The sequence below is a fragment of the Sitophilus oryzae genome, unplaced genomic scaffold (assembly GCF_002938485.1).
Source record: "Sitophilus oryzae breed Bouriz unplaced genomic scaffold, Soryzae_2.0 scaffold_1499_pilon_pilon, whole genome shotgun sequence".
Lineage (NCBI taxonomy): Eukaryota > Metazoa > Arthropoda > Insecta > Coleoptera > Curculionidae > Sitophilus > Sitophilus oryzae.
Window position 1 is genome coordinate 5,226,110 of NW_022146168.1, and position 25,746 is coordinate 5,251,855.

Genomic DNA, 25,746 nt, shown 5'->3' on the forward strand with positions numbered 1-25,746 from the left:
TGACATTTGACAATTTAAAAAATAGCAAAGAGCTCATAAAAAAAAACAAAAATTTAATCAGTTTGTTAATGACTAATTACCATTTTACTAAAAATATTTTGTAATGCATGCAGAATGCAGTTGATAGTTTAGCCAGGTTTGGCCTCTATATATATTTTGGACCTTATATTAGTTTTGTTCGGTTAATTTTTATCTTTCGTCGTGATACAGTGATGATTAAAGCATAGGTTTAAAGTTTAATATGGATCAGCAGAATTCCTCGAATAGAACCAAAAGTTGGCTTTGTCACTTGCGCTACATGAAAATGTTTAAAAGTTCCGGTAATTCGGATAGTGACGCTAGTCAAATAAGATCGAGCCCTAGCGATTTTCAAATCGAGCAACCGATTCAAAGGAGCGTGACGACGAATTCGCTAGACGACACTCGGTCAGCTCAAATGAGACGACACGACAGTAATTTTCGAAGAAGTCTCAGGAAATGGCATACAAGAATGAAAAACTGTTTCTCTAAAAATACAAAACAAGCCCCAGCCTCTGACGTAAGTATTTTTGTGATGTCCAGTAATTTTTTGCTTTGTTTATGTTTTTTTGAAACATAATTAGTCTTCCTTTTGTAAAGTCCCGTCTACACAAAGGTTTTACCTGTCAGTGTCAGGTAAGACAGATTATAAAGAAGAAGACTAGCGTACACACTCAAAGTTTTACCTTGCTTGTACATAGGAGCTAGCACTGCTTTTATCTTTGAATAAGGCTTTTATCAATTATAGCATTGTGTAATAAAATTGAAAAGAAAAAACATGAAATTTTTTGGCAAAATTGAATTTATAGTTTAAATTTAATTTGTAAACACGCATAACTAATTCTGTTGAACAGGTAAGAATGACAAGCAAAACATTAGATGTAGAAGGGACTTAACTAAAAGTTTTAAAAGAGGAGAACTGAGTTTATCCTCAATTTTGAATGTTGCTCCTTTCCAAATTTAATTTATCGTTTTTTGCTCTTGTAATTTGTATTATCTTTGACATGCACCATTTGGACTTATTCTTGTTTTTTCTATGTTTCTTATATATTATTCTCAATGGTACAACTTGGAAGTAGACATTCTATTATATTATATGTATAGTATTATGTCTAACTAGTTTTAATGATTTATTTTTCCATTATTCAGATAAGGCATCAAAAAAGTGAGCAGATACAGGGACAGGTAACAAGGTATATTAAATCAAGTTGAAATCTTTAATTTCTGTAATATTTTTGTAGGTAAATGTCACAGAATATATTCCAAACAATTATCCCTATGTTCCTTATTCTGCTCCTAGAACGGAAACTTGTACCAATATAAGAAACAATTCATATACTCTGTCTCGTTGCGTTTGGTATTGGGGCCCAGCTTCAAAAACTCAAGTGGAGGCCAAACTCGACGGTGCACCGGACGGGTCGTTCCTAGTCAGAGACTCTGCGTCAGACAGGTTAATCATCTTAGACTATGTGGATTCCTGCAACATTGAGTCGGGCATCTGTAGCTCCTATAATAAATTCTTAGGAATTTTGTTTATGTGCAAACCTAAAGTATGTACTAGGATGAATTTCATGAAAATAGTTCTACAGGGTGGCTCAAAAAAGGGTGAGTGGATAAGGATGTATTTTTTAAATGGTATATCCTGTATATTATTGCATATTTGGCTTCCTTTCTGGTCACTTTATAATATAATCCTAAGATACTATCAAATTGATTTTGATAATTTCAGAGATAATATAATTTCAGTTTTTAATAAAAAAAGATATAATTTTATTTAGCCTTTTTTAAAAAAGATATTAAAAATACAACAAATGTCCTGAAATCAAAACTATACTAGATATTTATTATAGTTGGTGTGTACTTACTTTGCTGTAAATATCGTTATTTTAAATGATACAAGGTGTTCAAAAATCCACGCGAAACTTTCTAAAATATAAAATAACTAGCGTCTACCAGCGACTTCGTTCGCGTCGAATTAATCATTTGTAATGGTGATGATAAAGCAAAGCAAGAATTTCCATTAACATACAAACTGGATAAAAAATTTTCACATTTATGTCAGCATGAGAAAAAACAATATGGAGATATTATTATATAACTTGGTAATATTTGAGGGGTAGTTTCATCTCGTTGGAATTTGACTTTCGAAAAATCCTTTTGCCAAAAATACGCTTTTTACGTCAAGCAGTTTAAGCAGATTCGTGGTTAAGAAATTACCCAACTTTTTGGAACACCCTGTATGATTTTATAAAATTTCAAAATATGTAAAAACAAATAAATTATGCTTGTCCAAGCGTTTTCCCGAAAGACTAACCGTTTTTTAAATAACAAATATTGTAATATTTGAGGGGCGTTTTCACCCTCTTGGAATTTGAGATTCGAGAAAGCCCTCCTTATCGAACCTCTACACCCCACAGTCAATCCGTTTGCCAAAAATCAGCTTTAAACATCAAGCAGTTTAAGCAGAATCGTGATTACTCAATGGTCATATTTTATGAAACGTTTTTAGTTGAGTGGTTTGAGCAGGATCGTGATTAATCAGTATGTCAGTCACTTAAGGATTTTATATATTAGTATAGATGTTGATTTTTTTAAACGGAACACCCTGTATATTATTTTTTGTTCCATGCAGAGTTAAAAAATTAATATTTGTTGTATTTAAAGTATTTTCTTTGTTGTATTTAAAGTTCTTTCAACAGTAAATTTTCATCAGTCACCTAATAATGCAAAGCTACCTAATGATGATTCTACCGTTGCAAGAGCTGTATTAAAGAAAAAAAACCTTAAATACAAAAAAAAATCATTTTTAATTCTTCACTTAAAAAAATAATATACAGGGTGTTTCATTGAATAAAAAACGAGAGAAACTATTTTATAATATAGAAAATTTGGCAAGGAGTTTTGAACACACTTTTTTTCAGGTGTTGGTTTCAAGACACATCTTATATTTTTGATAATTCTTTTAAATAGACTGAAAAATATATAAAGCGTTGTTAGGAGGACACAGAGTATTGTAGCTAAACAATTAGATTTTTGCAAATTGTCAGGTTTTGGTTGGTTTTTGTTTATCAAATTGTATTATACCATTATTTACTTATCCCTTCAAGTTTTCGTAGAGAATGCATTTTCTTAAAATTTTTAAGGTCTTACTTTTTACCACACTGTCTAATACACATATAAAATTCAGTTTTCCCATATAGTTAAAAATTGAGTTTTTCCATAGAGTTAAAAACGTTTTTTAGTATTTGGAGCAATTATTATGAATCATATTAATTGATGCTCTTTAACAAATATTTAACAGTTTTTTTTATTTTTAATGAAATAAAAGAACTATATCAACAATGTTAGTATATGTACTCTTTAAAGATTTGTTACATTTTTAAAAATAATCTAAAATGTCAATATTCCATGGGTATATTGATAAATGAGGTCTAAATTATAAGGAAATGCATTTTCTACGGAAACTTGAAGAGATAGGTAAAAAATGGTATAATACAATTTGATAGACAATTAAATTATACTTCTTCTGAAAATATACAGGGTGTTTTAAATTAAACAAGTTATTGCGGTTTAAAGCTAGTAATTATTTAAAATAGTTTTAAATAATTAGATAAAAATCTGTTTTTAATTTTTAGACACTCTGTATAAGGTAGTGTAATTTTTATTATTGCAACATTTATTTTCAATAATATAAAATTTTTTCCTCTTGTAAAAAAAAAACTTTTTACCTCACAATCTGGCGACATACTGTAAAGAGTGTGCCATTACAAAAAACACAACTTTGATCTGTAACTTTTTTTGGAGATACCCTGTAGAACTCTCTATATTTTAAAAGTTCTCTAAATTAACCTACATATGCTCACAAAATTTCATTTCAATACAAAATGAGAGGCGCCACCCTGTATATATTTTTTTCATTTATTTATTAAATTCCTAATTTTTTTCTTTAAGACCTACATATGTCCGACGTACTGTTGCAGGACCCTGTACAGGCTAATATTTATTATAACTGGTAATCTTTTTAGACACATTTTCACTATCAGCTTTCGAAGTGTGGGACAGACGCTCCACGCCAGAATAGATTACACATGGACTGGTTACAAATTGTTTGATCACGAAGGATATTCTCTAGTTGTGGAGCTGATAGAAAAGGCCATGGAAAAATCGAGGGAGGGGGTGTTTTGCTACACGTTAAGTCAAGGCGAACAGCCCAATTTTCCAGTTAGGTTACTCAAACCCATTTCCAGATTCGAAAAAGTTCGTTCTCTACAAAGCCTTTCCCGATTCGTAATCAGACAGCACGTTATGTGGAACAACATAGAAAACTTATGTTTACCCCTCACATTGATTTCGTATTTGAAAGAAGAAGACTACTTTTGTTAGTGAGTCTTTTGTGCTGTATAAAAATGTCAATCCTATATTATGCAGTGTTAGGTTAGGCTACATAGATAGCGTTTACATCATTTAAGTAATACTCCTATAAGGCTAGGAAAGAATTAAGGGACGGCAACAAAATAAATAATCATAGAATTAACAACGATGCATACAATAATTATGCAAATATACAGTGTGGTCCGAATTGTATACGAAAAACTTCGGCAGCATATTCTGCAGATAAAAATAAGTAAAAAAGTTCTTATAAACGTATTTCCTAAAATGCTTTATTTCGGAGATACAGGGTGTAGAAGTTTCATTTTTATTTTGATTTTTTCTAAATAACTTCTAAACTAACATAGATATATGAATGAAAATTGGTACCTGGGTGTTTTTTGACATGAGAAATTTTATTTCCTACATATTTTTTAACTGGTTTGAAGAGTAATAACTTTTCGTCCGTACCTTACATTACTCAGTGAAAAAATATACATTTCCGTCATTTTTTACATAAAAATGGTCGCTTGGTAAAAATTGCTAAGAGTAATGGTTCCCGAGATATTTGGAATCGAAATAGTCAATACATGTCATAACTGACAAAAATTATACATGTTGACTAAGTAGTTATTAGACTGAAATCATAAATTTGAAATGTTTTTGTGTCAAAAGTTCGACAGAAACTGTTTTATCATTATTTTCTCCGCAGAAAATTTTATGATTAATTTAAAAAAAAAAAGTTTCCCGAATTTATTATTTCGGTCAAATAACTATCTACTCTCAACGTGTTTATTTTTTTTTGTCAATAATGACATGTATTGCCTATTTCTATTCTAAATATCTTGAGAACGGTTGCTCGTAGCGATTTTTACCAAGAGACATTTTTTACGTAAAAAGTCACAAATATGTATATTTTTTGACTCAGTACTGTTATTATCTGACAAACGAATCTAAAACAGCAGAAGGAATTCGGGCAAAAAAAGTCGATGTTGTCAAGTTTAATTATAGAAAAGCAAAGTTGCTCGATATTACCTATAAATTGAATATATTTTAGTTCATTTCAGCATACATAATTTATATATATATATATATATATATATATATATATATATATATATATATATATATATATATATATATATATGCTAATATGTTGACGTAGTTCTTATTGTAATAATGTATATTTATCTAATTAACTGATTTCGTTCATTCTGCCTATTATAAAAGGTAAAGTATTTCCTTAAGATAACGTCCGCTGAGGGTAAGCTGGCAACGCTGACAAAATTCATCATGGCATCCAAGATTCAACCAGTCTGATTGGTCGAGATTCTCGCACGTCTTGTCGCAATTACCCCCAACTTTATGCCCATCTCTAGGAATAGTAGAAACAGTCACTACTATTGAAAAATCCAGTGGCGGTGTTATTGTATTGTATTTTTTTGTATCTTTAACTTGATTTGTGTTTATTATAATTAGTACACGCGTTTTAACAAATATTACTATATTTGGCAAATGACTAAACAAAATGTAGGTACATTTAAAGTAAAATAATATTATAAACTTTACTGGAAAATATTATAAAAATCCCTGATATATTTTTATGAAACACCGCACGCTCGTGGATATTTTATGAATGAAATCGGTCATGATTTTAGAAAATTGCGATCCCCTTGCCGTTGCCCCGTTGTTTCAGATCCATTTGTCAGACTGTATACAGGTACGGACGAAAAGTTATTATTCTTCAAATCAGTTAAAAACATGTAGATGGCGCCCCCTACAAGTAGGAGTCATAGTGACATCGAAATCAAATTGCTCAAGTCAAAAAATACTCAGACACCAATTTTCATCCAAATATCGACGTGAGTTAAGAAATTATTTGGAAAAAATAGAAATAAAAATGAAACTTCTACACCCTGTATCTCCGAAACGAAGCATTTTAGGACGTAAGTTTTTACGCACTTTTTTACATATTTTTATCTGCCAAAGTTTTCCGAATACAATTCGGACCACCCTGTATATCAACATAATGTTATCGTTTTCAAGTCAAAATTTACCATCTAAATAATTAACGACTGCATTTTTACCGTTAACACTCACCGTTTTACCATTAACACTGATGCTAAAAAACGTCCAACAGTAGTATAAATGTGATATACAATCGGTTGCTGTCCCCATTAAATACAGTTTTCTATTTCACAACCTTAGTGAATGAATTGTGTTATATGTTATTATATACTAGCCTTATAGAAGTATTACTTATAGGTATGGTTTACATAAAGTGCCTTCCAAATTATTGAAATATATGATGTTATATACTTACGTTGCAATGTATAAATAGCATGTCTGTTTTCAGTGTTCCTATTATCTCTCTCTCTCTCCCTCTCTTTATCTATATGTAGAAACTTGCTATTTGTTAGAATAAGAATCTAAAATAATTTGTATATGAATATTATAGTGATTTTAGAAAATGTTTTATATTGTATCATTGAACCTTGTTTTTGTTTTGTTTGTTGATAGTGTGAAAAATTAAACAGTTTAAACAATAAAATAAATTTATTCAACAGAAATTGAAAAAGGTCTAAATTTTAACAATTATATTACGAGGTCTATTTATTCCAGCTTATTCCGAGAATATTTCTTGCCTGAAAAGAAAAAAATATATATTTCCGTTTACTAAATTTGTCTAATTTATCTGTGTATTATTGTTATATTTTCATATTTATGGGTCTATTAGATTCCAATTGCTAAACAATTTATTTCAGTAGTGTATTAATAAACATTTTAATAAAAATATAACAATGGTAAAGAGGTAAAGGCAACTATAACTGTTGGCACATCAAATGACACCGTTTCTTATAAATTCTATTCAATTTTGTTGTAATAAAATGGCGTATTTACATAATTTATGACAATATCGATAAACCTAGAAATATAGATATACCTAGAAATTCGGAATAAAAATAGGAAAAAAGAAATTAAACTCAAATAAATTAGAAGTTATCAGGTGTTATTACTTATCGATCTCCCTTATAGGCATACCTGGAAATAGGGTTTCCAAACCGGGATCCCGAAATCCGGGTGTATGTTTATACTAGGGAATGCAATCCCGATCTCGCGGGATCTCGTCTTATTTTTCGGGATCAATCACGAAGCTTAATATGACGAGATCCCGTCCGAGATTGACGGGATTGGGCGGCAGTGGTCAGCAAAGCGACACACATCCACTCTGGAAAGCAAACTGCTGTGCTGCTATAATTGAAAAATCCGAATCATTATCAAGATGACTTGGAGCAATGGAAAGCTAACGAGGCCTTCCAATTGCCAAGCAAATATCTTATAAGGAAAGAAATTAAAAATATAATCACACGATTATCTATATCATAAAGAAGCAAACCAAGCAGAGATTAATACGACAATATTAAACGAAGGTGACTTGCCTCTCTCTATGATTGCAGAGGATTTGAATTTACGTGCTATTGCTGCCAGTGGCGGATACAGAGGGGGGGGCCATGGGACCCGGCCCCCCCTAAAATCTGTAAATTAGGTTAAATATTAGGTTTTTGGTTTAAAAGTGGCGCCCTAAAAGGCATATTTTGCTTTATTTTTTATTTGTCCCCCCCCTAAAATAAATTTCTGTATCCGCCCCTGATTGCTGCACAAACTAATACATCAAGCGGAACTAGAAGAAACTCTACAAGCGTCTAAAAGTCCTTTTACACGTGTATCGACGAGCTTAGACAAATTAGAGTCAGTCATAAAAAAGAAATGGATTTATTTGAGTGTGGAGGAACAAGGGGGAGATTTTTGCAGTTTGCATATAATTGTTTAGTCACGCTGTTGCCAACCAGTGTTGAGTCGGAGAGGGCATTCTCATCAGCTGGGTACATTGCAACGGACATTAGATGCCGTTTAGCAGATAGTACCGCATGATCGAAAAAAAATGGCGTCCAGTTGGCTTGGAAATGGCGATCGATGACATTTCCCATATAATTTTACATATAAAATGACAGCGATCTTTATTTCATAGCCGTCGCTGACGCCGTTTTTATTCGATCATACGGTACTCTTAGTACACTTTGTTTTTTACGTAGCTACTTTCAAAAGCACCCGTAACTACTTCCTAATCTTGAGTTATAATTTTGGTTTTTATTATGCTAATTTCCAAAGAAAACTTAATTATTTAGTTAGTAATATTGAAGAATAAAGGTTTTTGTTTTCTTTCAAAAAATATTTTATTTTAATTAACCTCACTATCACAAACAAGCAGTTTTCATCGTTTTCAGCCATCCGAACATTACATTTTTTTATGACTAGACGAGATCCCGAAAATTTCGGGATCCCGCGGGATTGAAAATATCAATTTCGCGGGATCTCGAATTTACGATCTCGAGTCGGGATTGCATTCCCTTTATACACGAAATGCCGATATTAAATCCCGGGATCCCGAAAATCTCGAAAAAATTATTTAAATGCTTAATCTGAAACGATTCGGCGACGCTTTAGTGTTAAAGATCATATTTTATTTATACTAACCAGAACGTCAATATCTAAAAGTTATATTTCAGTGTTCATACTATAGTTCACGAGTGTTTGATTTATTTTATTTGCAACAAGAATTGTATTTTTTTACTTACTAAATAGTTATGAATGTTACTTTGTTTTGTCTATTTTAATAAAGCTCTTTTAATGTGCCCGGTGGCGTAGAGGTACAGCTCTCGTCTACAAATCTAAAGGTTGTGGGTTCGAATCCTACATTCGGCATTTCATCAGCCGACTATTTTTATTAAAATAAAAATAGTTTGGGTACCTAGGGCGACTCAGCCTTAAATGAGTACTTGGGATTCACAATCCTGAGGTAATAATAGGCGGTTGAAGCGTAGCGCTAGCCACATTACCTTGTATACTGAACGGCTCTAGCATAGCAAGCTGTACATTGCCACTTCCAAGGCGTTAAACGCTATATACGCGTGCTATTGTATTAATAAAGCTCTTTTCTCAATTTCTTTTTGATATACAGGGTATCCCAATATTCCGTGGACATAGAACTACTGCTTATTTTTGGAATCAAGTATCAATCTATCAATCAATTTACCTCATAGCCTATTAGCCAATTTACCTCATAGCCTATTAGCCAATTTACCTAACAAAACATAGATACCCCAAATTTCATTCAAATCGGAATATCGGTTCTTAAAATATCCTGCCCTCTAGTGAACTCATGCCCTCTAGCGGACAAATGCAGCACTTTTGTATAGAGGTAAATTGTGTACAAATATCTTATTTTGATTCCAAACTAGTTCTATGTCCACGGAATATTGGGGCATCCTATATACGTAGCTGCATTTTTATTAAGTATTTTTTAGATTATATTTCTCATTCTGATAGTCAATCCCGGTATTAATAAGTATTATAGTTCTTATCTCGGGATTTCAAAAAGGGATCCCGATCTCGAAAACTGAAAACCTTACTCACAAACATGGCGGCCATCATGGCATGAGAAAAATTTTGGATGCGCACTTGTAGAAGCTCATTCTCTCTACTTCTATACCCCTGTATTATACCCAAACATTTTAAAACGTCAATTGTAAACGAATTCCTACCAAACCCTGACAGCTTTTTCTTAACGGTAAGTTTTTACACACATTATTTATTTAAAATTTGAATTATTTACCGTTACAAAAGCTGATTTAGCTACATCTTTGGCTCCCTGACCGGCGATGTCCGATTTGCTAATTATATCGTGTAGTTGGACCGCCTCTTCCATCCGCCTTTTCAAAAATTCCATTGTGTCCGCATGATTTTCCGATTTGTCCTGTATTAAGTACAGTTCGGTTGCCTTGTACACTCCCGCTACTCCTAGACGCCTCATATACCAGTTAAACTAAAAGAAGCAAATAAAAAATAGCTCGTACCTAAAACACATTTTTTTTTAACGTATACAGGGTGGCGCCTGTCATACGCCGCGGAAGCTCCAAGGAGAACGGTAGTTTATACTGAAATGAAATTTTGGCAGCGTATGTAAGTTAACTGAACGCATTTTTGTAAAACTATATAGAATTATACAGGGTGTCCCCAAAAAAAGTTACACATCAAAGTTGTGTTTTTTCTAACGGAACACCCTATATATTAATTGACTTTTGGATTCTAGGAAAAAATAAAGATCAGTTTTATTAAAGAAGCATATGCCTAAAATCTAAGGATTTTGATATAATTCACATTTTATGAAAATGAATAGTAAATTTTAAATTTCGATAACAGCTACTTAAATTTTAGTTGACCTTGTATAGCCTGATATTTAATTACAGTAACCATTGTATGTTAAACCAAATTGAAATTTGACTCGAAAAGTTATACAGAGTGAGACAAAATTAATATGGAACATTAGTCACTTTTAAAAGCAAGTTACTCCTTTATTTTAAATGGAACACCCAGTATATTTTTCTGGTGTTCACTGGGGAATTTATATATCTTCAAAATATTATTAAGGTTGCCTACCCCTCAGACAAAGATTTTCCCAGGTATTTTAATTTTAATGATTTTGCGTCAGTAAATCTTTATTATTTGAAAAAATCTAGGTGGCTGTGTGATATATCTTTTAATGATACGCGTTGAATACACGTTTAAAATATATTTTAATTATTACAGAATTAAAACTAGATATAAACCTATAATTATGCGACAAAAATTAGCTAGATGAAATCAAATGCTCAAAATGCTTCCTTTCCTGTTAAGTAAAAAGAATCTTTTCATTTTAAAAGGCATATGTGGAATTCTACCTCGAAAAGCAGCTACGATAATTTCTCTCATGTTGTGGACACTATAGTTGGTCCAGTTTTGTAAACACTGTCTTTAACATATCCCCATAAAAGAAACCCAGACTAGATAAAATCAGGAGCATTTAAGTATTCTCTTAATTAATTGGTGAATGCACATTACATTTACCAACTAACAGAATGATATCAATTCTCTCTGATGTAGATGAAATTTTATTCGATAATGCGGCGCTTCGCGGACTTATAGCAGTGTGGGAATTGGATAGAAACTACTCTGTACATCCCATTAATCAAGCACGCAAACAGTTTGGACAGTATCATACATTATTTTTTTGAAGTGAGACCACATCCAGTCCGATTTTTTCAATATTTGAGAATTGAGATTGCCACTGTTATTCCACATTCTCTAGCCACTTCTGCCCAAAGTTCGTCTAATGCATAGCGGTTTCTGTGGTCTGGATAAGATGCATTCCATAACGCACGCTGCTGAATACGGATGTTATTATATTATTCTCAGTCATTGCGAATGATAAATTTTGTCTCTGTAACAGCAGTACTCCTACTTAATGATACCAGTCAACTGAAAAAAGGCCACACGCATTCCAGCGTCAACGCGACAAGAAATCATATTTTTATCTCGACGTGCATCTCCTCACTTGTCTCGTCGCTTGGCGCTTCGGCAATCTCTTTACTATGTTTGCCTCCATTACAATACACGATCAAATTCAAGTCGCGAAGCTTACCTCGTCGCTGTGCCTCTAGCTTCGTCGCTCTATGTTTTTTTTTGTTTTAACTGACACAAAGTGATAACTAGTTGTTAAAGTTGGACTAATTAGACAGCTATGTTGAAGTAACGTCAGACATATCATAGCCACCTATATTTTATCAAATAATAAAGATCTACTCAGATCAAATCATGTAAATGAAAATATCTAGGAAAATCTTTGTTTGAGGGGTAGGCAACCTTAATAGTATTTTGAAGAGGCATGAATTCTTCATTGAATATCGGAATAATATACTGGGTGTTTCGAAAATAAGAGAGTAACATGCTTTTAAAGGTGACCAATGCTCAATATTAATTTTGTCTCACCCTGTATAACTTTTTGGATCAAGTTTTAATTTGATTTAAAATTTAAAGTACAATCACAGATTAGGTATACTATATGTATACAGATAAAAATATTATCCCTAATTCGTGGTACGAAAATTGTTTTTTATGACGATGTGCAAACGAGTAAAATTTCCTGTGCGCAAAAATAAACTGCCGTAAAATAACAATAAACAGCATAATAGAGAGTTATCGCTAAACCGAATAGCGTGCATGGACGTTAATAAGGCCAGGTGTTATTTCCTTTACGTGAGGTGGTATTAACTCTCTTCATTTATAGTTATCGGATCGGAAAGAATTCTGTTCGCGTCGCGTCCGCTATTTAAACTTAACCTAACTTTCAATTTAAAACTTTGAAATTGTTTTGTTTCCTAGGTATTTTAAAACTACAGGGCTAAAGTGGTTATTTCCAGTGCTTTGTTGTTCAACGTCTGCCAGTGGGTTTAGGGCAACAATCAACAAATTCTCTTAGAAGGGCTAAGTCGTCATCTGCTGTAAACCTAAGCCTCTTTATAGGTTCTTTAATATTGGAAGAGGTGGAATCCATATTTTGGGCCATATTTATTTAATTAAAACTAATCCCAGCTACTTAAATATCAAATTACCTAATAAAACTAATGTAATAATTCAAAACAATTCAATAATAATAATAGCTCCCGTATATAGCGTTTAACGCCTTGGCAGTAGCAGGTACAGCTTGTTATACTAGAGCCGTTCGGTATACAATGAAGGTAATGTGGCTAGCAGTACGCTTCAACCGCCTATTATTACCTCAGGATTGTGAATCCCAAGTACTCATTTAAGGCTGAGTCGACATAGCTACCCAAACTATTTTTATTTTAATAAGAATAGTCGGCTGATGAAATGCAGGGTGTGAGAATCGAACCCACACCTTGAGATTTGTAGACGAGAGCCTGTACCTCTACGCCACCGGGCACCTTCAAAACAATTCAAACATAACCTAAAATAAAACATCTCGCCGGCGCGGCCGGCTCCGGTTGTCAAATACCCACACATGCCCATTTAAGCAATTTTTAAACGTTATTTAGAAATAGCGCTTGGTGTAATTGATTCGTAAATTACGTCAGGCGGTAACGTTATTAGCGGGCGTTGCGTTAAAAATTGATTCGTGTATATCGTAACTTGATCGTAACCATGATAAGGTACGCGTAAATACTGCATGACGCTATTCGGTTTTCCGATATCTCTCTAATAACTGTGCCGGTCAGGCGCTGTGCACAATTTTAGAGGCCATAAATGGGCGTGCTATGTGCGCAAACTAGTGCCCGATTCCGAAAATTGGAACCACGAAACACAATAAAGAAAAAACAAAGTTTATAATCTGTATGATCTGTGGTACAATAGTTAATTTAACTACATATTAGGCTATACCGGGCAAATTCCAATTTAGGTAGCTTCTATTGTAATTTAAAAATTGTTCTTTATTTCTAGAAAATGTTAAATATGTCATAAACCTTACATTTTAGTCATATATTTCTCTTATAAAACTCACCTTTATTTTTCTCCTAGAATCCGAAAATCAATTAATATATAGGGTGTTCTGTTACAAAAAAGACAACTTTAATATGTAACTTTTTTGGGAGACACCCTGTAGAACTCTCAATATTTTTAAAAAGTGCTCTGAATTAACCTACATATGCTCACAAAATTTCATTTCAATACAAACTGTCGTTTTCCCTGGAACCTCAGCGGCGTATGAGGGGTGCCACCCTGTACAGTCTTTTGTTTGGGTGTATGCCTGTTGGACAATAAATGTATTATTTATTTATATTTTTGTTCTAACCATATTCACTATACGCTGGTGTGGTCGTCGATGCAATGGATTGTGCGGCAGTTCGGCGGAATGTCGATTTTTGGGCGAGCCAGCAAAAGAAAGATCACGAACACACAAACAAAATCAGCCCATAGTGAGTATGGGCACAGAACAGATACAAATTTGTATCTGTTCTGTGGTATGGGCCTTAATCTAACATTAAATTGCTTTTTTAACACCGAATGAACCTTTACCTGTTACGTTAGAACCTTTACTTTTTTTAAGGTAATATAAGAATTCAAAGGAAAAATTCCGTGGCAATATGAATTGTATCCTTACATCTACTGATCTGTCTCCCGCGTAGTAGCATATGTCGTCCACCATAGCTAATAGGGCTGCTAAAGCGTTAGGCACGTTGGGGGGCAACGACATTATGGCAATGGCTTGGGGCCACCTATTCTTATAAGGCACCAACATTTTCAGTTTGGCCGCGATGGCCAATTCGACGAATTCGCCAGGCGTTATCGGTTTCTGTTCGTATTCTTCTTGAAACTAGATAAATAAAAACAGCTCAATTCTTGTTTAGACAAAAACTTTGAAGTACAATAGTAGTCACGAATTCTTTTAAGGAGGACAGAAAGAGGTTTTGAAATAAAGTGACCAGATTTTGGTCCCTCCAATAGCTCCCCATACACCATAAAATCGGGTAAATACCATTATACCCGGTATATACCCAATCATATCCCCGTTTTTAATTTAAGGTATTCTAACAATTTTTAAAAACAATTTATTGTTAACTTAAAATTATTGACTTACTAATATCGCTATTAAAAAATAGGGTAAAAATTTAGGGTTGTAAGAAAAAATTTTAAAAAAATGGGGTGAGCTACCCTTATCACTACCACTTTAGGGTATAAAAAATAGATAACGATTTATTTTCAGACCTACTGAATATACATATAAAATTTCATCAAAATCGGTCAAGCCGTTTCAGAGGAGTGTGGTAACAAAAAATTAAAAAAAAACCTATTAAAAAATAGGGGTTGATGGTAAAAGGTTGAAAATTCAAGGTTGTATGTATTTTTAATGCCAAATCATAAAAAAAATAAAAATTTTGTCCCAAAAAAACAAATAAAAAAATTGGGGTGGGCCACCCTTATGACACGAGAATTTTATATATTAAATTTTCGGTTGTTCATTCTTAAAAAAACACAGACGAATGCCGAATCTATTAAAGATGAATGACTAAAACTTTCAGAAGTTTTAAAAGAAGGGAGCCAGGCCAAAACTGTTATAGAAAAAAAAAATCTAATCGGCAGGCCAAGCCTGCAGGCCGCGTCCGCGGGCTTGGCATTTCACCCAAAACGCTCGTATTTTGGTTGAAAGGCCAAGTCCGCAGGCCGGGTCCACAGTCGGATCGTCTGATCTATGGGGGGCTAATGGCGGACAAGTCTTGATAATAATTCTTTTCGTCTGAATAATGGACTGTCCGTCTGGTCACTTTATTTTAAAATTAGTTAACTACTCTCCAGTAATGCTGTAATTATGTGGTTTATTTAATATAAACAACGCGACCAAAAAAATAAATAAAATTATACAGGGTCGCTGTTATATATGGTTAAGGTCGATTATTAGCTAAAATATAGGAGGTACGGCAAAAAGTTAAATACAAAAGTTATAGGGTTTATAAATACCGTATGATCGAAAAAAAATGGCGTCCAGTTGGCTGGGAAATGACGATCGATGACATTTCCCATATAAATTTACATATAAAATGAGAGCGATCTTCATTTCATAGCCATCGTTGACGCCGTTTTTTCTCGATCATACAGTATCTATTAGCGGGTAAAAAAATTAAGTATACAAGGTCCGTCATAAAGTCGTGGCGCATCAAAGTTTCATTTTTTTAAATGGCCCCCCTGTATATTATTATTGCATATTTCGATTCTTCCTTCAATTCTAAGCAAAAATCGAAATAAACACAATAAGCGCGCTCGGTATTTCACGTCCGACCGCTCGGATCGATCTTGATCGTTCGTTTATGACATCCAGTAGGGGAAGTAAATCTGAACCGTTCGGTAAATAAAATCGGAGCAATCGGACGGTGATCTTTATGCTCGGAGAATTTTGACGGAGCAAACAGATTAATTTGAATTAGTGAGGTTAAATTTCCAAGTTGTTGTCAAGTTTTAAATTGTTTATTTTGTTGCTTCTTAATGCAAAACGACGTACAAAACTCAAAAAATAAATTATTGGTCCTTTTGTCTTTGAACGTTGAAAGATTTCTATTGGGAATTGGTATTTCAAACTTGTCACTTTTCCCTTAAGGCGGGTTCTCACTTGTCAGTTTCGCTGACGCAGTCTGACTGATTCATTATCAATGAAAAATAAAAATCAATGATTGTATTCACACGTTTCATGTTTTGCTACATTCAGTATTCAGTTGGTCCAAACATTTTAACGTAGTGATTTCGCAGACATGAAAATGGTTAAAACAAAATTGAAACCAGGTGTTCGCGAAGTTTGTTTACAATTAGCAAATGAATTACAGAATATTCTGGTGAATCAGAAAAGAAGAAAACTTTTTTTTTTAAAGCACATACGTCTACAAGAAACCGTTGACGTTCTATTTTAACAGAACGTCAACGGTTTCTTGTAGACGTATCTGCTCTATAAAAAAGCGTGTTCTCATAATAGTTTGAATTTAAATATTTTAAAGAGTTTTTTTTTCTTTATTCTTTGATATTTTTTTTTTGCTTCCGACGATAGACTTTCCGAAACGTTAAGCATTTTTTTCTTTGTTAAGCCAATTTGTATAACTGTAAACATAACTTCTGACAAGCAGTGTCCGTTTAGGTTTAACGCAGAAGTGTTTACAAAAAAATAACTATTTTATTTTGTAGATTTTCTTGCAGTGCAGTGGCGAAATACCCATAAAGGATTTTTTGGAGATATATATTAAAATAATTAATTAACTTTAACTTGTAAACTGAACAAATCACGAAAATGTAGTTCTCACGCTTCAGTTTCTATTCATTATTCGATAATGATCAGTCAAAAATGAAAAAAGTAGAACTGGTTTTCACTTTAACTGAAAGTACGAATTTACTGATCATTTAACATGAAAATGTGTTCTGACGTTCATTATTTGTTCAGTATCACTGAATCAGTCAGACTGCGTCAGCGAAACTGACAAGTGAGAACCCGCCTTTAGCGATCCAAACAATCCAAACCGTTCGGTAATTTCAGGTTACTCTGTGGGTTACTCCATCAAATCTGTGATCACGTGACAAAATATCCGTCGACATCTGGATGTGATAACCGAACCTATGAACCGAACTTAGCTAATGTACCTCAAACCAACCGTTTCCGAGTTATTGCATGGCTTTTGAAAATGTCACCTAAACAATTTGATTTAATTAATTTAGATATGTTCAGTTTAATTTAACGATACCATTCTACCGAAACTGCGATACTTAATAATATTTGACATTAGTTCTCAAGTTAGCATTTATAGATGTATAAAATGAGAGTACATATATCAAGTCTGGAAATTACAAAATTTACGTTTAACATTTCCATTCTTCAATTTATGTACCTACGTGTATTACGATTATATTGTTTAAAATTGAAAGAAGAATTGAAATATGCAATAATATACAGGGGGTTTCGTTTAAAAAAAAATAAAGTTTGATGTGACACAACTTTATGATCCATTACAACAGTATCACAGTTTCGGCAGAATGGCATCATTAAATCAAACCAAACACATCGAAATTAATTAAATCAAATTGTTTAAGTGGTATTTTCAAATGCCAATAAACGGTTGCTTTGAGTTACATTGTGTGTATTTCGATTTTTGCTTAGAATTGAAGGAAGAATTGAAATATGTAATAATATACAGAGGGTTCTATTTAAAAAATGAAACTTTGAAGTGTCACGACTTTATGACCGACCCTGTATACTGAAATTTTTGCGGTACCTCCTATATTTTACCAAATAATCGACCGTTTCCATACATAAAAGCGACCCTGTATTTATTTTCTGATGGAAAAAAGTGAACACGATAACAGTGAACAAGCATGTACCTGTTTCAAAGTTTCAACTAGTTTTTCGTTCGAACTGGTATTAAAATAATGGACTAGATCTCCTGCCCCCCTCGTGAACATACCATGACTGATACCGGGGTATCCGACCTGTTCGGCCCCTTTACTTAAGCACTCTTTCGTCCATCCCAATTCAATAACGAAGGGTAGGGAGGCTGCTAATATCTTGTTTCGAATTTCTTCCTCGTATTTGTCGCTTGCGGCCAAAGATACGTTCTTTTTGTATACGTTCCATATGGGATACACATCTGCAATTATGTATGAATTAAAACCACATAAATTTCCAGAAATATTTATTAAAAAGCAAATTAAAATTACAGGTTTTTCTCGATTAATTCCGCAAGACGACTAAGTAAACTTTCAATGACATCGAAAACAGTTAAGGAGGAATTTAAAATTCGCAATTTTTCGTCTTTATCTATGTTTACATCTACACCTAACACATTCACAGAGGTTTGAATAGATTCCTTATTTAATTTTTCTTGTTTTACATTATTTATTTCTAAATCATAATGAGCTCTAGAGAGTTCCAAACCTTTTCTTAAGGGTTTTAAATAAATTTCTTCGAGGATAGAAAAAAAATCCCAAATATTTGTTACATTTTTCTTATCCCTTAAGGCCAAGTATCTTAAAAGATTAAGACAAGAAATAATATGATCTGAATTATTGACTAAGTTTGTTTCCTCTTTCTCGCTTAAACAGCAAAACTTTTTTAAGATATAAAGTAACTTTTGCCCCCTAAAGTATTCATTAATATTGCATTCAGTTCTATTAAATTCTTCATTCAAAAGATTTTTGTAAAAAGTTATAATAAAACCTATGAGCCCTCCATGTGTTAAAATAGGCACTAAATGTGTTATAATCAGATAGACCCCTTTGATTTCAAATAATTTTAAGTAACTTTCAAATATTGACAGGGCAGATTTTCTTATAGTTTCGGATGAATTATAAACAATAACCTGAGATATTACTTCACAAAATTTACTGTGAACTTCATTATCCAATAACAAGTATGATAATTTTTGATTTTTTAAGCAAGTAAAAATATAGTGAGATAATTTTAAGCCTTTTTCGATTAAAATTGTGTTATTATCTTGATTTATTAGCTCTAAAGCTAAAGGTAGAAAACTGTCCAAGGTGTATAATGGACTGTATACCTTGGGAATTACATTTATACAAATTTCTTCACAGAACACTAAATACACTAAGTGCGCGACCCATAATTTTTCTAATTGAATAAGTGTATCATCTGCTTCATAATAATTGTTCAAAACTATTTCACTAAAAATAAATGGATCACAATTGAATGTAAGTACTTTCTGCACTATCTCTTCTACAAGAGGTCTTGAAATTGGTCTAATATTGTCAATCATTTCTACAGGAAAATATCCCAAAGGATTTGCTAGAAGTTTCATCAGATGCTTTGCCAGAAATATTTTATCCATGAAATTAATCTCTTCATTTGTAATGTAATTTATTATTTGTGTATAAAATATAATTACATTATTGTAAGCATAAATAATATTGGTTGCAGGCTCACTGTTATCCACTAAATGTCTTTCTTCATTTTCAAAAGTTTCATAATCAGGTTGTTCCATCTGCTCTAAATAATGATGTATTGCATCAAAAACTGAGCTGTAGTGATTATGTGAACCAGGGGGCAGATTGCATAAAACTTTGCACAATAATGAAAGCAATACAGTAAACTTTGATTCATCAGAAATTTTTATTTGCAGAGTTAAGCCGATTATGGTTTCTTCAGTAATTGAAGTGTTACTAATTATACATAACATATCTACACAACAATTAAACAATAGAATATTGTTTTCTTTATTTCTATTAGTTAGATATTCTCCTAATTCAGGAATAATAATAGCAGGATTATTCTTTACTATTTCATCATATTCCTGGTCTTTGAACAGCGTTAATACGTCTTTGATGTTGCCTTCTGATAGAGCAAGTTTGAGTTTTTGTAAAAATTCTCCGATGTATTGTTCGGTCATGGTTAAATCGAAGGAAATACGTAGATAGAGGAGTCTTAAGTACCTGGAAAGAAATGTTACCCCGTGATGTAACTTAAATTCTAACCTTTAGGTAATATAGTGGGGTATATTTCTAGAGAATTGTGCATACAGTAATAACACTTACTTTTTAAGGATATTCTTAACGGTGAAAACAAAGACACTAACGACATTCTAATAAAAATAAAATAATTTTTAACCCTAAATTATAATCAAAATAACTGCGCATGCCATGTTATTAAAAATAATGACAGCTTCTTCTTATTTTAATTCCCGTATTTTTAGACATCATATATTAATTGCAACTTCTAAGAAATCATAAGAGTTTTATATATGATTTATAGGCTAAAAACAAGATATGAGTTATACCATCATCCCGCAAGAACAAATATCCTCCAGATTAGCTCTAGCAGCAAAAGGGAGACGTTTTTTAATTTGTAGAATTTGTAGCTTACTTAAGACTGTAATTTGTCATTTTTAATATAAACATGATATAAAGTATAAACCACGGATGTATATATAATCCAATATCCAATATAAACATTTGGAATTGTAAAAGCATGTTTGCTGGAGTTTGTGATATGATTTCGATATTTTAATTGTATGTATGCAAATTTGTTCTCCTAAAGGGATATTATTGTTATTTAGTATACACTTAAACTTGTAAGTAATAAATTAAAGCAATGGAGCGTGATATAGAACAGTTGAATTCCGCTCTAAATTCTGTAAAAATTTTGCGGTCCAACGTTCGTTGCGTTTTTGAATCGGTGAGCAATGGTTTGCGTGCTGATCATGGCGAGGAAAGCAAAGAGAGCAAATATATTTTGGAATTGCAAGAGCTACTTACCATTGTGAATAATAACTTGAGAGATGTAGAAAACTCAGTAGGCAATCTAACACCCCCGCCTGGAGCTTTTAGTTTAGGAAATACGACTTACTTAAGTCAAGAAACGACACAGGAAAGACAGCAGTTATATGGACAATTAGTCAATAGTTACAAATGGACTGACAAAATAAGAGAATACAGTGCACTGGCTGGTAATATGTTAGCGGCAAATTCTTTTAATAAAACTTACAAAACGTACAGCACCACTAAAAGAAGGAAGACCCAAACTAGTAACCACAATGTTCCCCCAGAAATAATTGAAAATTTGATTACCAGTATCGATAGATTATTTACTGATGTGACTATTACTGCAAAGAGACCATTTGTTCCAAACCCACTAATACAAGTAGCTTTAGGACGAGTTTTAAGAGCAGTAATTGCTTTTAAAGGTAAGATATTTTGTCTGTTTTGAAAACACCTAATGTATTTTTACAGGGTTGATGATTGAGTGGGTGGTAGTTAAGGCATTATCCGAGGACAATGATTTATGGACCGAATCTCGTTACAAAGTTTTTCGGAAGGTAACTGAAAATTGTCACGCTGCTATGTGCCATTTTCATTCCCCAATGATGCCAGAATTAGCTGTAAGATCATTTATGCATTGGTTTCACAGTTACATTACTTTATTCAGTGCTCCCTGTAAAAGATGTTCAAAGCATTTGCAGAGTAATTTGCCCCCTACATGGAGAGATTTGAGATCTTTAGAACCATACCATGAAGAATGTAAATAGCAGTTTTAAGTAAAATTAATTTAAGGAATGTATGTTGTATCACTGTTAATAATACACACTTGCAGAAATTTACAACCTTTATTACTTATTTCATTTGTATCCTTTTCCTTTTATAATAGCATTGATTTGTATTATATGTAAATGTATTATAGTTTTAGAAGGGTTTTAGTTGTAAGTTGTGTTTTTGTTCTGTGTCAGTTTCTAAAGCTACAAATGAGCTACAAGAAACAACTAATAACAGCTGATAATCATTAATTGAATCAATTTGATTTTGCCACTTTTCCTGTAGTTTAAAAACTTGCTTTATGTATGTGGAAAAAGATTAGATAGTATCCTTGTTTAAATTCATATACAATGATAGTATCCTTGTAGATAATATTAATAAAAAAAATATTAAAAAAAGAAACGAGAAGAGTGTAAAATCATTGAAAATAAACCTAGATAACATCGTAACGGTGTTATAGTGTTATAGAAAAAATAAAATTTATTGTTTATCTTTCACTAAAAAATCCACTATCCACTACTCAAGATCGGATATCTCGTTCTCGTTATCTCGTAGAAGGTAGAAGTCACAGGTAGAAGTAAAAGTCGATAAGTTGACTTGCAAAGTCGGTACTGAGGACCATCTGAGGACTGAGGGCTGCAGTTCGGATTCCGCCTAAACAAAGTGGATTCCGTCCAGATGGCGGCAAAATTTATTATTTTATGGCGGGAAAAAGGAAAACACAACCTAAAAAAATAGTTGAAACAAAGTTGAAAGTTCTGAAAGTTGAAGTGCCGTAAAGTGTTTTTTTCCTTTGACAACAAATAATTTTGGGTTTTAAATAGTAATTTAAACTAAAATGCCGTCTCCTGTTGGAAATCGTACGCCACGCCGGGAAGGATCTCGAACTCCTAGGCGCCAACCAGAGACACCTTCTCGTGATGGAGCTCAAACACCAGCAAGACCAGGTTCTAGAACCCCTCGCCGGAGACAATCTGCAGCAGGAGAGGAAATTCCAGAAACTCCTTCAAAAACACCGAGGAAAAATACTCCAGCTAAAAGTGTGGTTTCATCAATTGATACACCTCTTAGGCCTGGCGTACCAAGACACGGCCTTATAGGAAATCAGGAAATTCCAGCATCTCCTGCGCCTAGTTTGGCCCCCACAAGTCCCGGAACTGGTTTCGCGATGAGTGAAATTGATTTAAGCTCTCCATTAAACTATGGTACGCCAAGTTCTCTAGGCTCCATAAGAACACCTCGATCTGGAATCAGGGGTACTCCAATTAGAATGCGACCAGACGTTCGGTCTGATAAAAGGATGCGACAAGTTAATGTTGGTGGTGATATACCACTTGATGCCATACAGGAAGTTAGCGAAACGGATTCTACAGCTCCTCATTTAGTTATTTGGGGTACTAATGTATCAGTTTCTCAATGCAAGGAAAAATTTAAACAGTTTATTTTGCGATTTATTGATACAAGTGCCGAAGATGATGAAAGGACTGATGATATGAATGTTAATGAACCTCTGTATTTACAGAAATTAGAAGAAATACATACCTTGGATGAACCTTTTTTGAATGTTAATTGTGTCCATATAGAAAGATATGACAAAAATTTGTACCGACAATTAGTCTGCTATCCACAAGAAGTGATTCCTGTTTTTGACATGACTGTGAATGAAATGTTTTATGATCGGTATCCTGCTGCTGTTTTGGAGCACCAGATCCAGGTCAGACCATTCAATGCTGAAAAGACAAAAAATATGCGTTCTCTCAACCCAGAAGATATAGATCAGTTGATTACTATTTCCGGTATGGTGATCAGGACTTCCAATATCATGCCTGAGATGCGAGAAGGTTTTTTCAAGTGCATTGTCTGTCAGTTTACAACGACTGTTGAAATTGATAGAGGTCGCATTACTGAGCCAACTTTGTGCTCTAGTTGTAACACCAATCATTGCTTTACGCTGGTTCACAACAGATCCCAATTTACTGATAAACAAATGATTAAATTACAAGAATGTCCAGATGATATGCCTGCAGGTCAGACACCTCACACAGTCGTACTCTTTGCCCATAATGATTTAGTGGATGCAGTTCAACCTGGTGATAGAGTTACTGTTACAGGAATTTATAGAGCCCAAGCAATACAAGTAAACCCTAGGATGAGAAATTTAAGATCGGTTTATAAAACTCACATAGATGTACTTCATTATAGAAAAATTGATCATAAGAGATTGTACGAAGAAGAAGATGGCAAAGGACATCGTTTCCCCCCTGAGCGTATTGAACTTCTGAATATCTTAGCTCAGAAGCCAGATATTTATGATAGGTTGGCTAGAGCTATTGCTCCATCGATTTACGAAAACGAAGATGTTAAGAAGGGTATTTTACTTCAACTTTTCGGCGGTACCAAGAAAACCTTCACTACATCAGGCAGGACAAACTTCAGGTCAGAAGTTAACATTCTACTATGCGGCGATCCGGGTACATCTAAATCCCAGTTGCTTCAATATGTCTACAATTTGGTACCTAGAAGCCAATACACATCGGGTAAAGGATCGTCAGCTGTAGGTTTGACAGCTTATATAACAAAGGACCCAGAAACAAGACAATTAGTGCTGCAAACTGGTGCTTTGGTACTGGCTGATAATGGCATTTGTTGTATAGATGAGTTCGACAAGATGAATGACTCTACAAGAAGTGTTCTACACGAAGTAATGGAACAACAGACCTTAAGTATTGCAAAAGCTGGCATAATTTGTCAGTTGAACGCCAGAACATCTATTTTGGCCGCGGCCAATCCGAGCGAGTCGCAATGGAACAATAAAAAAACCATCATAGAAAATGTCCAGTTGCCCCACACCCTGCTGTCTAGATTTGATTTGATATTCTTGCTTTTGGACCCACAAAACGAAGTTTTTGATAGAAGACTAGCAGAACATCTGGTTTCATTATATTACAAAACTAGAACTGAAGAGGACGATGAAATTTTGAATATGTCCATTTTGAGAGACTACATTTCTTATGCTAAAGAACACATCCATCCCAAACTGAGTGAAGAAGCCTCCCAGCGCCTGATCAAAGCTTACGTCGATATGCGCAAAGTGGGATCAGGAAGAGGTCAGATATCTGCCTACCCTCGCCAGCTTGAATCGTTGATAAGGTTGTCAGAAGCTCACGCTAAAGTGAGATTTAGTCAAACTGTCGAAATTGACGATGTAGAAGAAGCTTACAGGTTACACAGAGAAGCCCTAAAACAGTCCGCCACAGATCCACTGTCTGGCAAAATTGATGTTGGTATTTTAGCCACCGGTCTCAGCAGTGCTGCTCGCAAGCGGCGCTTAGAGCTATGCCAGAGCCTCAAGAAAGTGATAGAAACCAAGGGCAAAGTGCCTACTATCAATTACCAGAAGCTATTTGAAGAGTTGAAAAATCAGTCACAATTGGTAAGAGTTCATTGTTTTTGTATTATATCCCATTTTTTCTCATTATTTTCACTTAATTTTAGATGGTGACAAGAGAACAGTATGAAGATGCCCTCAAGGATTTGCAAGATGATGGTTACATAGTTGTAATGGGCAAGACGTCTATTAGAGTGTGTCATAATAGAGACTAAAGCTTTGTGTTACCCTATTACTACCAAGTGTGCGTTTACATGCATCCGTCATGTGTCACCCATTGATGTTTTTAGGTACATAATTTTACTGGTTTATTTCAAAAACGATATTTTATACCTCAACCTGATTGGAGTGACGGAACGACGCAAAACCTTAGATTTTATGAACTTCGTAGATATGTAAATTCTTACGCATTTCTTTTTTAAAAATAATTATTAAATTATTAATAATAATACACAGACTGTAGAGGTCAAGTTTGATTAATTAAAAAATCAGTTGTTTGTGTATCCTTTAAAACTTTTCAACAATAAAATGTTTCTTTTTTATTTTGTTATTATTAGGTTTTAAGA

The 25,746-nt window shown here is 33.5% G+C and overlaps 4 protein-coding genes across 8 annotated transcripts; 3 read left to right on the top strand and 1 right to left on the bottom strand.

The window, feature by feature from the left end:
- Positions 1–22: 22 nt before the first annotated feature.
- Positions 23–4,863, top strand: LOC115877901 (suppressor of cytokine signaling 6). Of its 2 annotated transcripts, none has more exons than XM_030894254.1 (4): positions 23–538; positions 1,168–1,211; positions 1,319–1,468; positions 4,044–4,863. In XM_030894254.1, the coding sequence occupies exons 1-4, from the start codon at positions 242–244 to the stop codon at positions 4,399–4,401; spliced, it is 849 nt and encodes a 282-aa protein (XP_030750114.1). In that variant the 5' UTR covers positions 23–241; the 3' UTR covers positions 4,402–4,863. The 2 variants fall into 2 exon arrangements, with proteins under 2 accessions (XP_030750114.1, XP_030750112.1); XM_030894252.1 differs by having other exon boundaries at positions 1,168–1,203; positions 1,260–1,468.
- Positions 1,443–20,409, bottom strand: LOC115877899 (ubiquinone biosynthesis protein COQ9, mitochondrial-like). 4 transcript variants are annotated; one of them, XM_030894250.1, is made up of 6 exons: positions 20,299–20,409; positions 18,133–18,398; positions 14,384–14,596; positions 10,061–10,270; positions 6,710–6,815; positions 1,443–1,495 (listed from the first exon to the last, which is right to left on the bottom strand). In XM_030894250.1, the coding sequence occupies exons 1-6, from the start codon at positions 20,342–20,344 to the stop codon at positions 1,479–1,481; spliced, it is 858 nt and encodes a 285-aa protein (XP_030750110.1). In that variant the 5' UTR covers positions 20,345–20,409; the 3' UTR covers positions 1,443–1,478. The 4 variants fall into 4 exon arrangements, with proteins under 4 accessions (XP_030750110.1, XP_030750109.1, XP_030750111.1 ...); XM_030894249.1 differs by lacking the exon at positions 1,443–1,495 and having other exon boundaries at positions 6,290–6,815; XM_030894251.1 differs by lacking the exons at positions 1,443–1,495; positions 6,710–6,815 and adding an exon at positions 6,928–7,031.
- A 232-nt stretch (positions 20,410–20,641) lies between these two features.
- On the top strand, positions 20,642–21,876 carry LOC115877903 (mediator of RNA polymerase II transcription subunit 27). Its single transcript, XM_030894256.1, has 2 exons — positions 20,642–21,446; positions 21,493–21,876. The coding sequence occupies exons 1-2, from the start codon at positions 20,855–20,857 to the stop codon at positions 21,786–21,788; spliced, it is 888 nt and encodes a 295-aa protein (XP_030750116.1). The 5' UTR covers positions 20,642–20,854; the 3' UTR covers positions 21,789–21,876.
- A 486-nt stretch (positions 21,877–22,362) lies between these two features.
- Positions 22,363–25,722, top strand: LOC115877902 (DNA replication licensing factor MCM4). The gene is made up of 2 exons (XM_030894255.1): positions 22,363–25,225; positions 25,288–25,722. Exons 1-2 carry the CDS (start codon positions 22,631–22,633, stop codon positions 25,393–25,395), a joined length of 2,703 nt encoding a protein of 900 aa, XP_030750115.1. The 5' UTR covers positions 22,363–22,630; the 3' UTR covers positions 25,396–25,722.
- Positions 25,723–25,746: the final 24 nt, after the last annotated feature.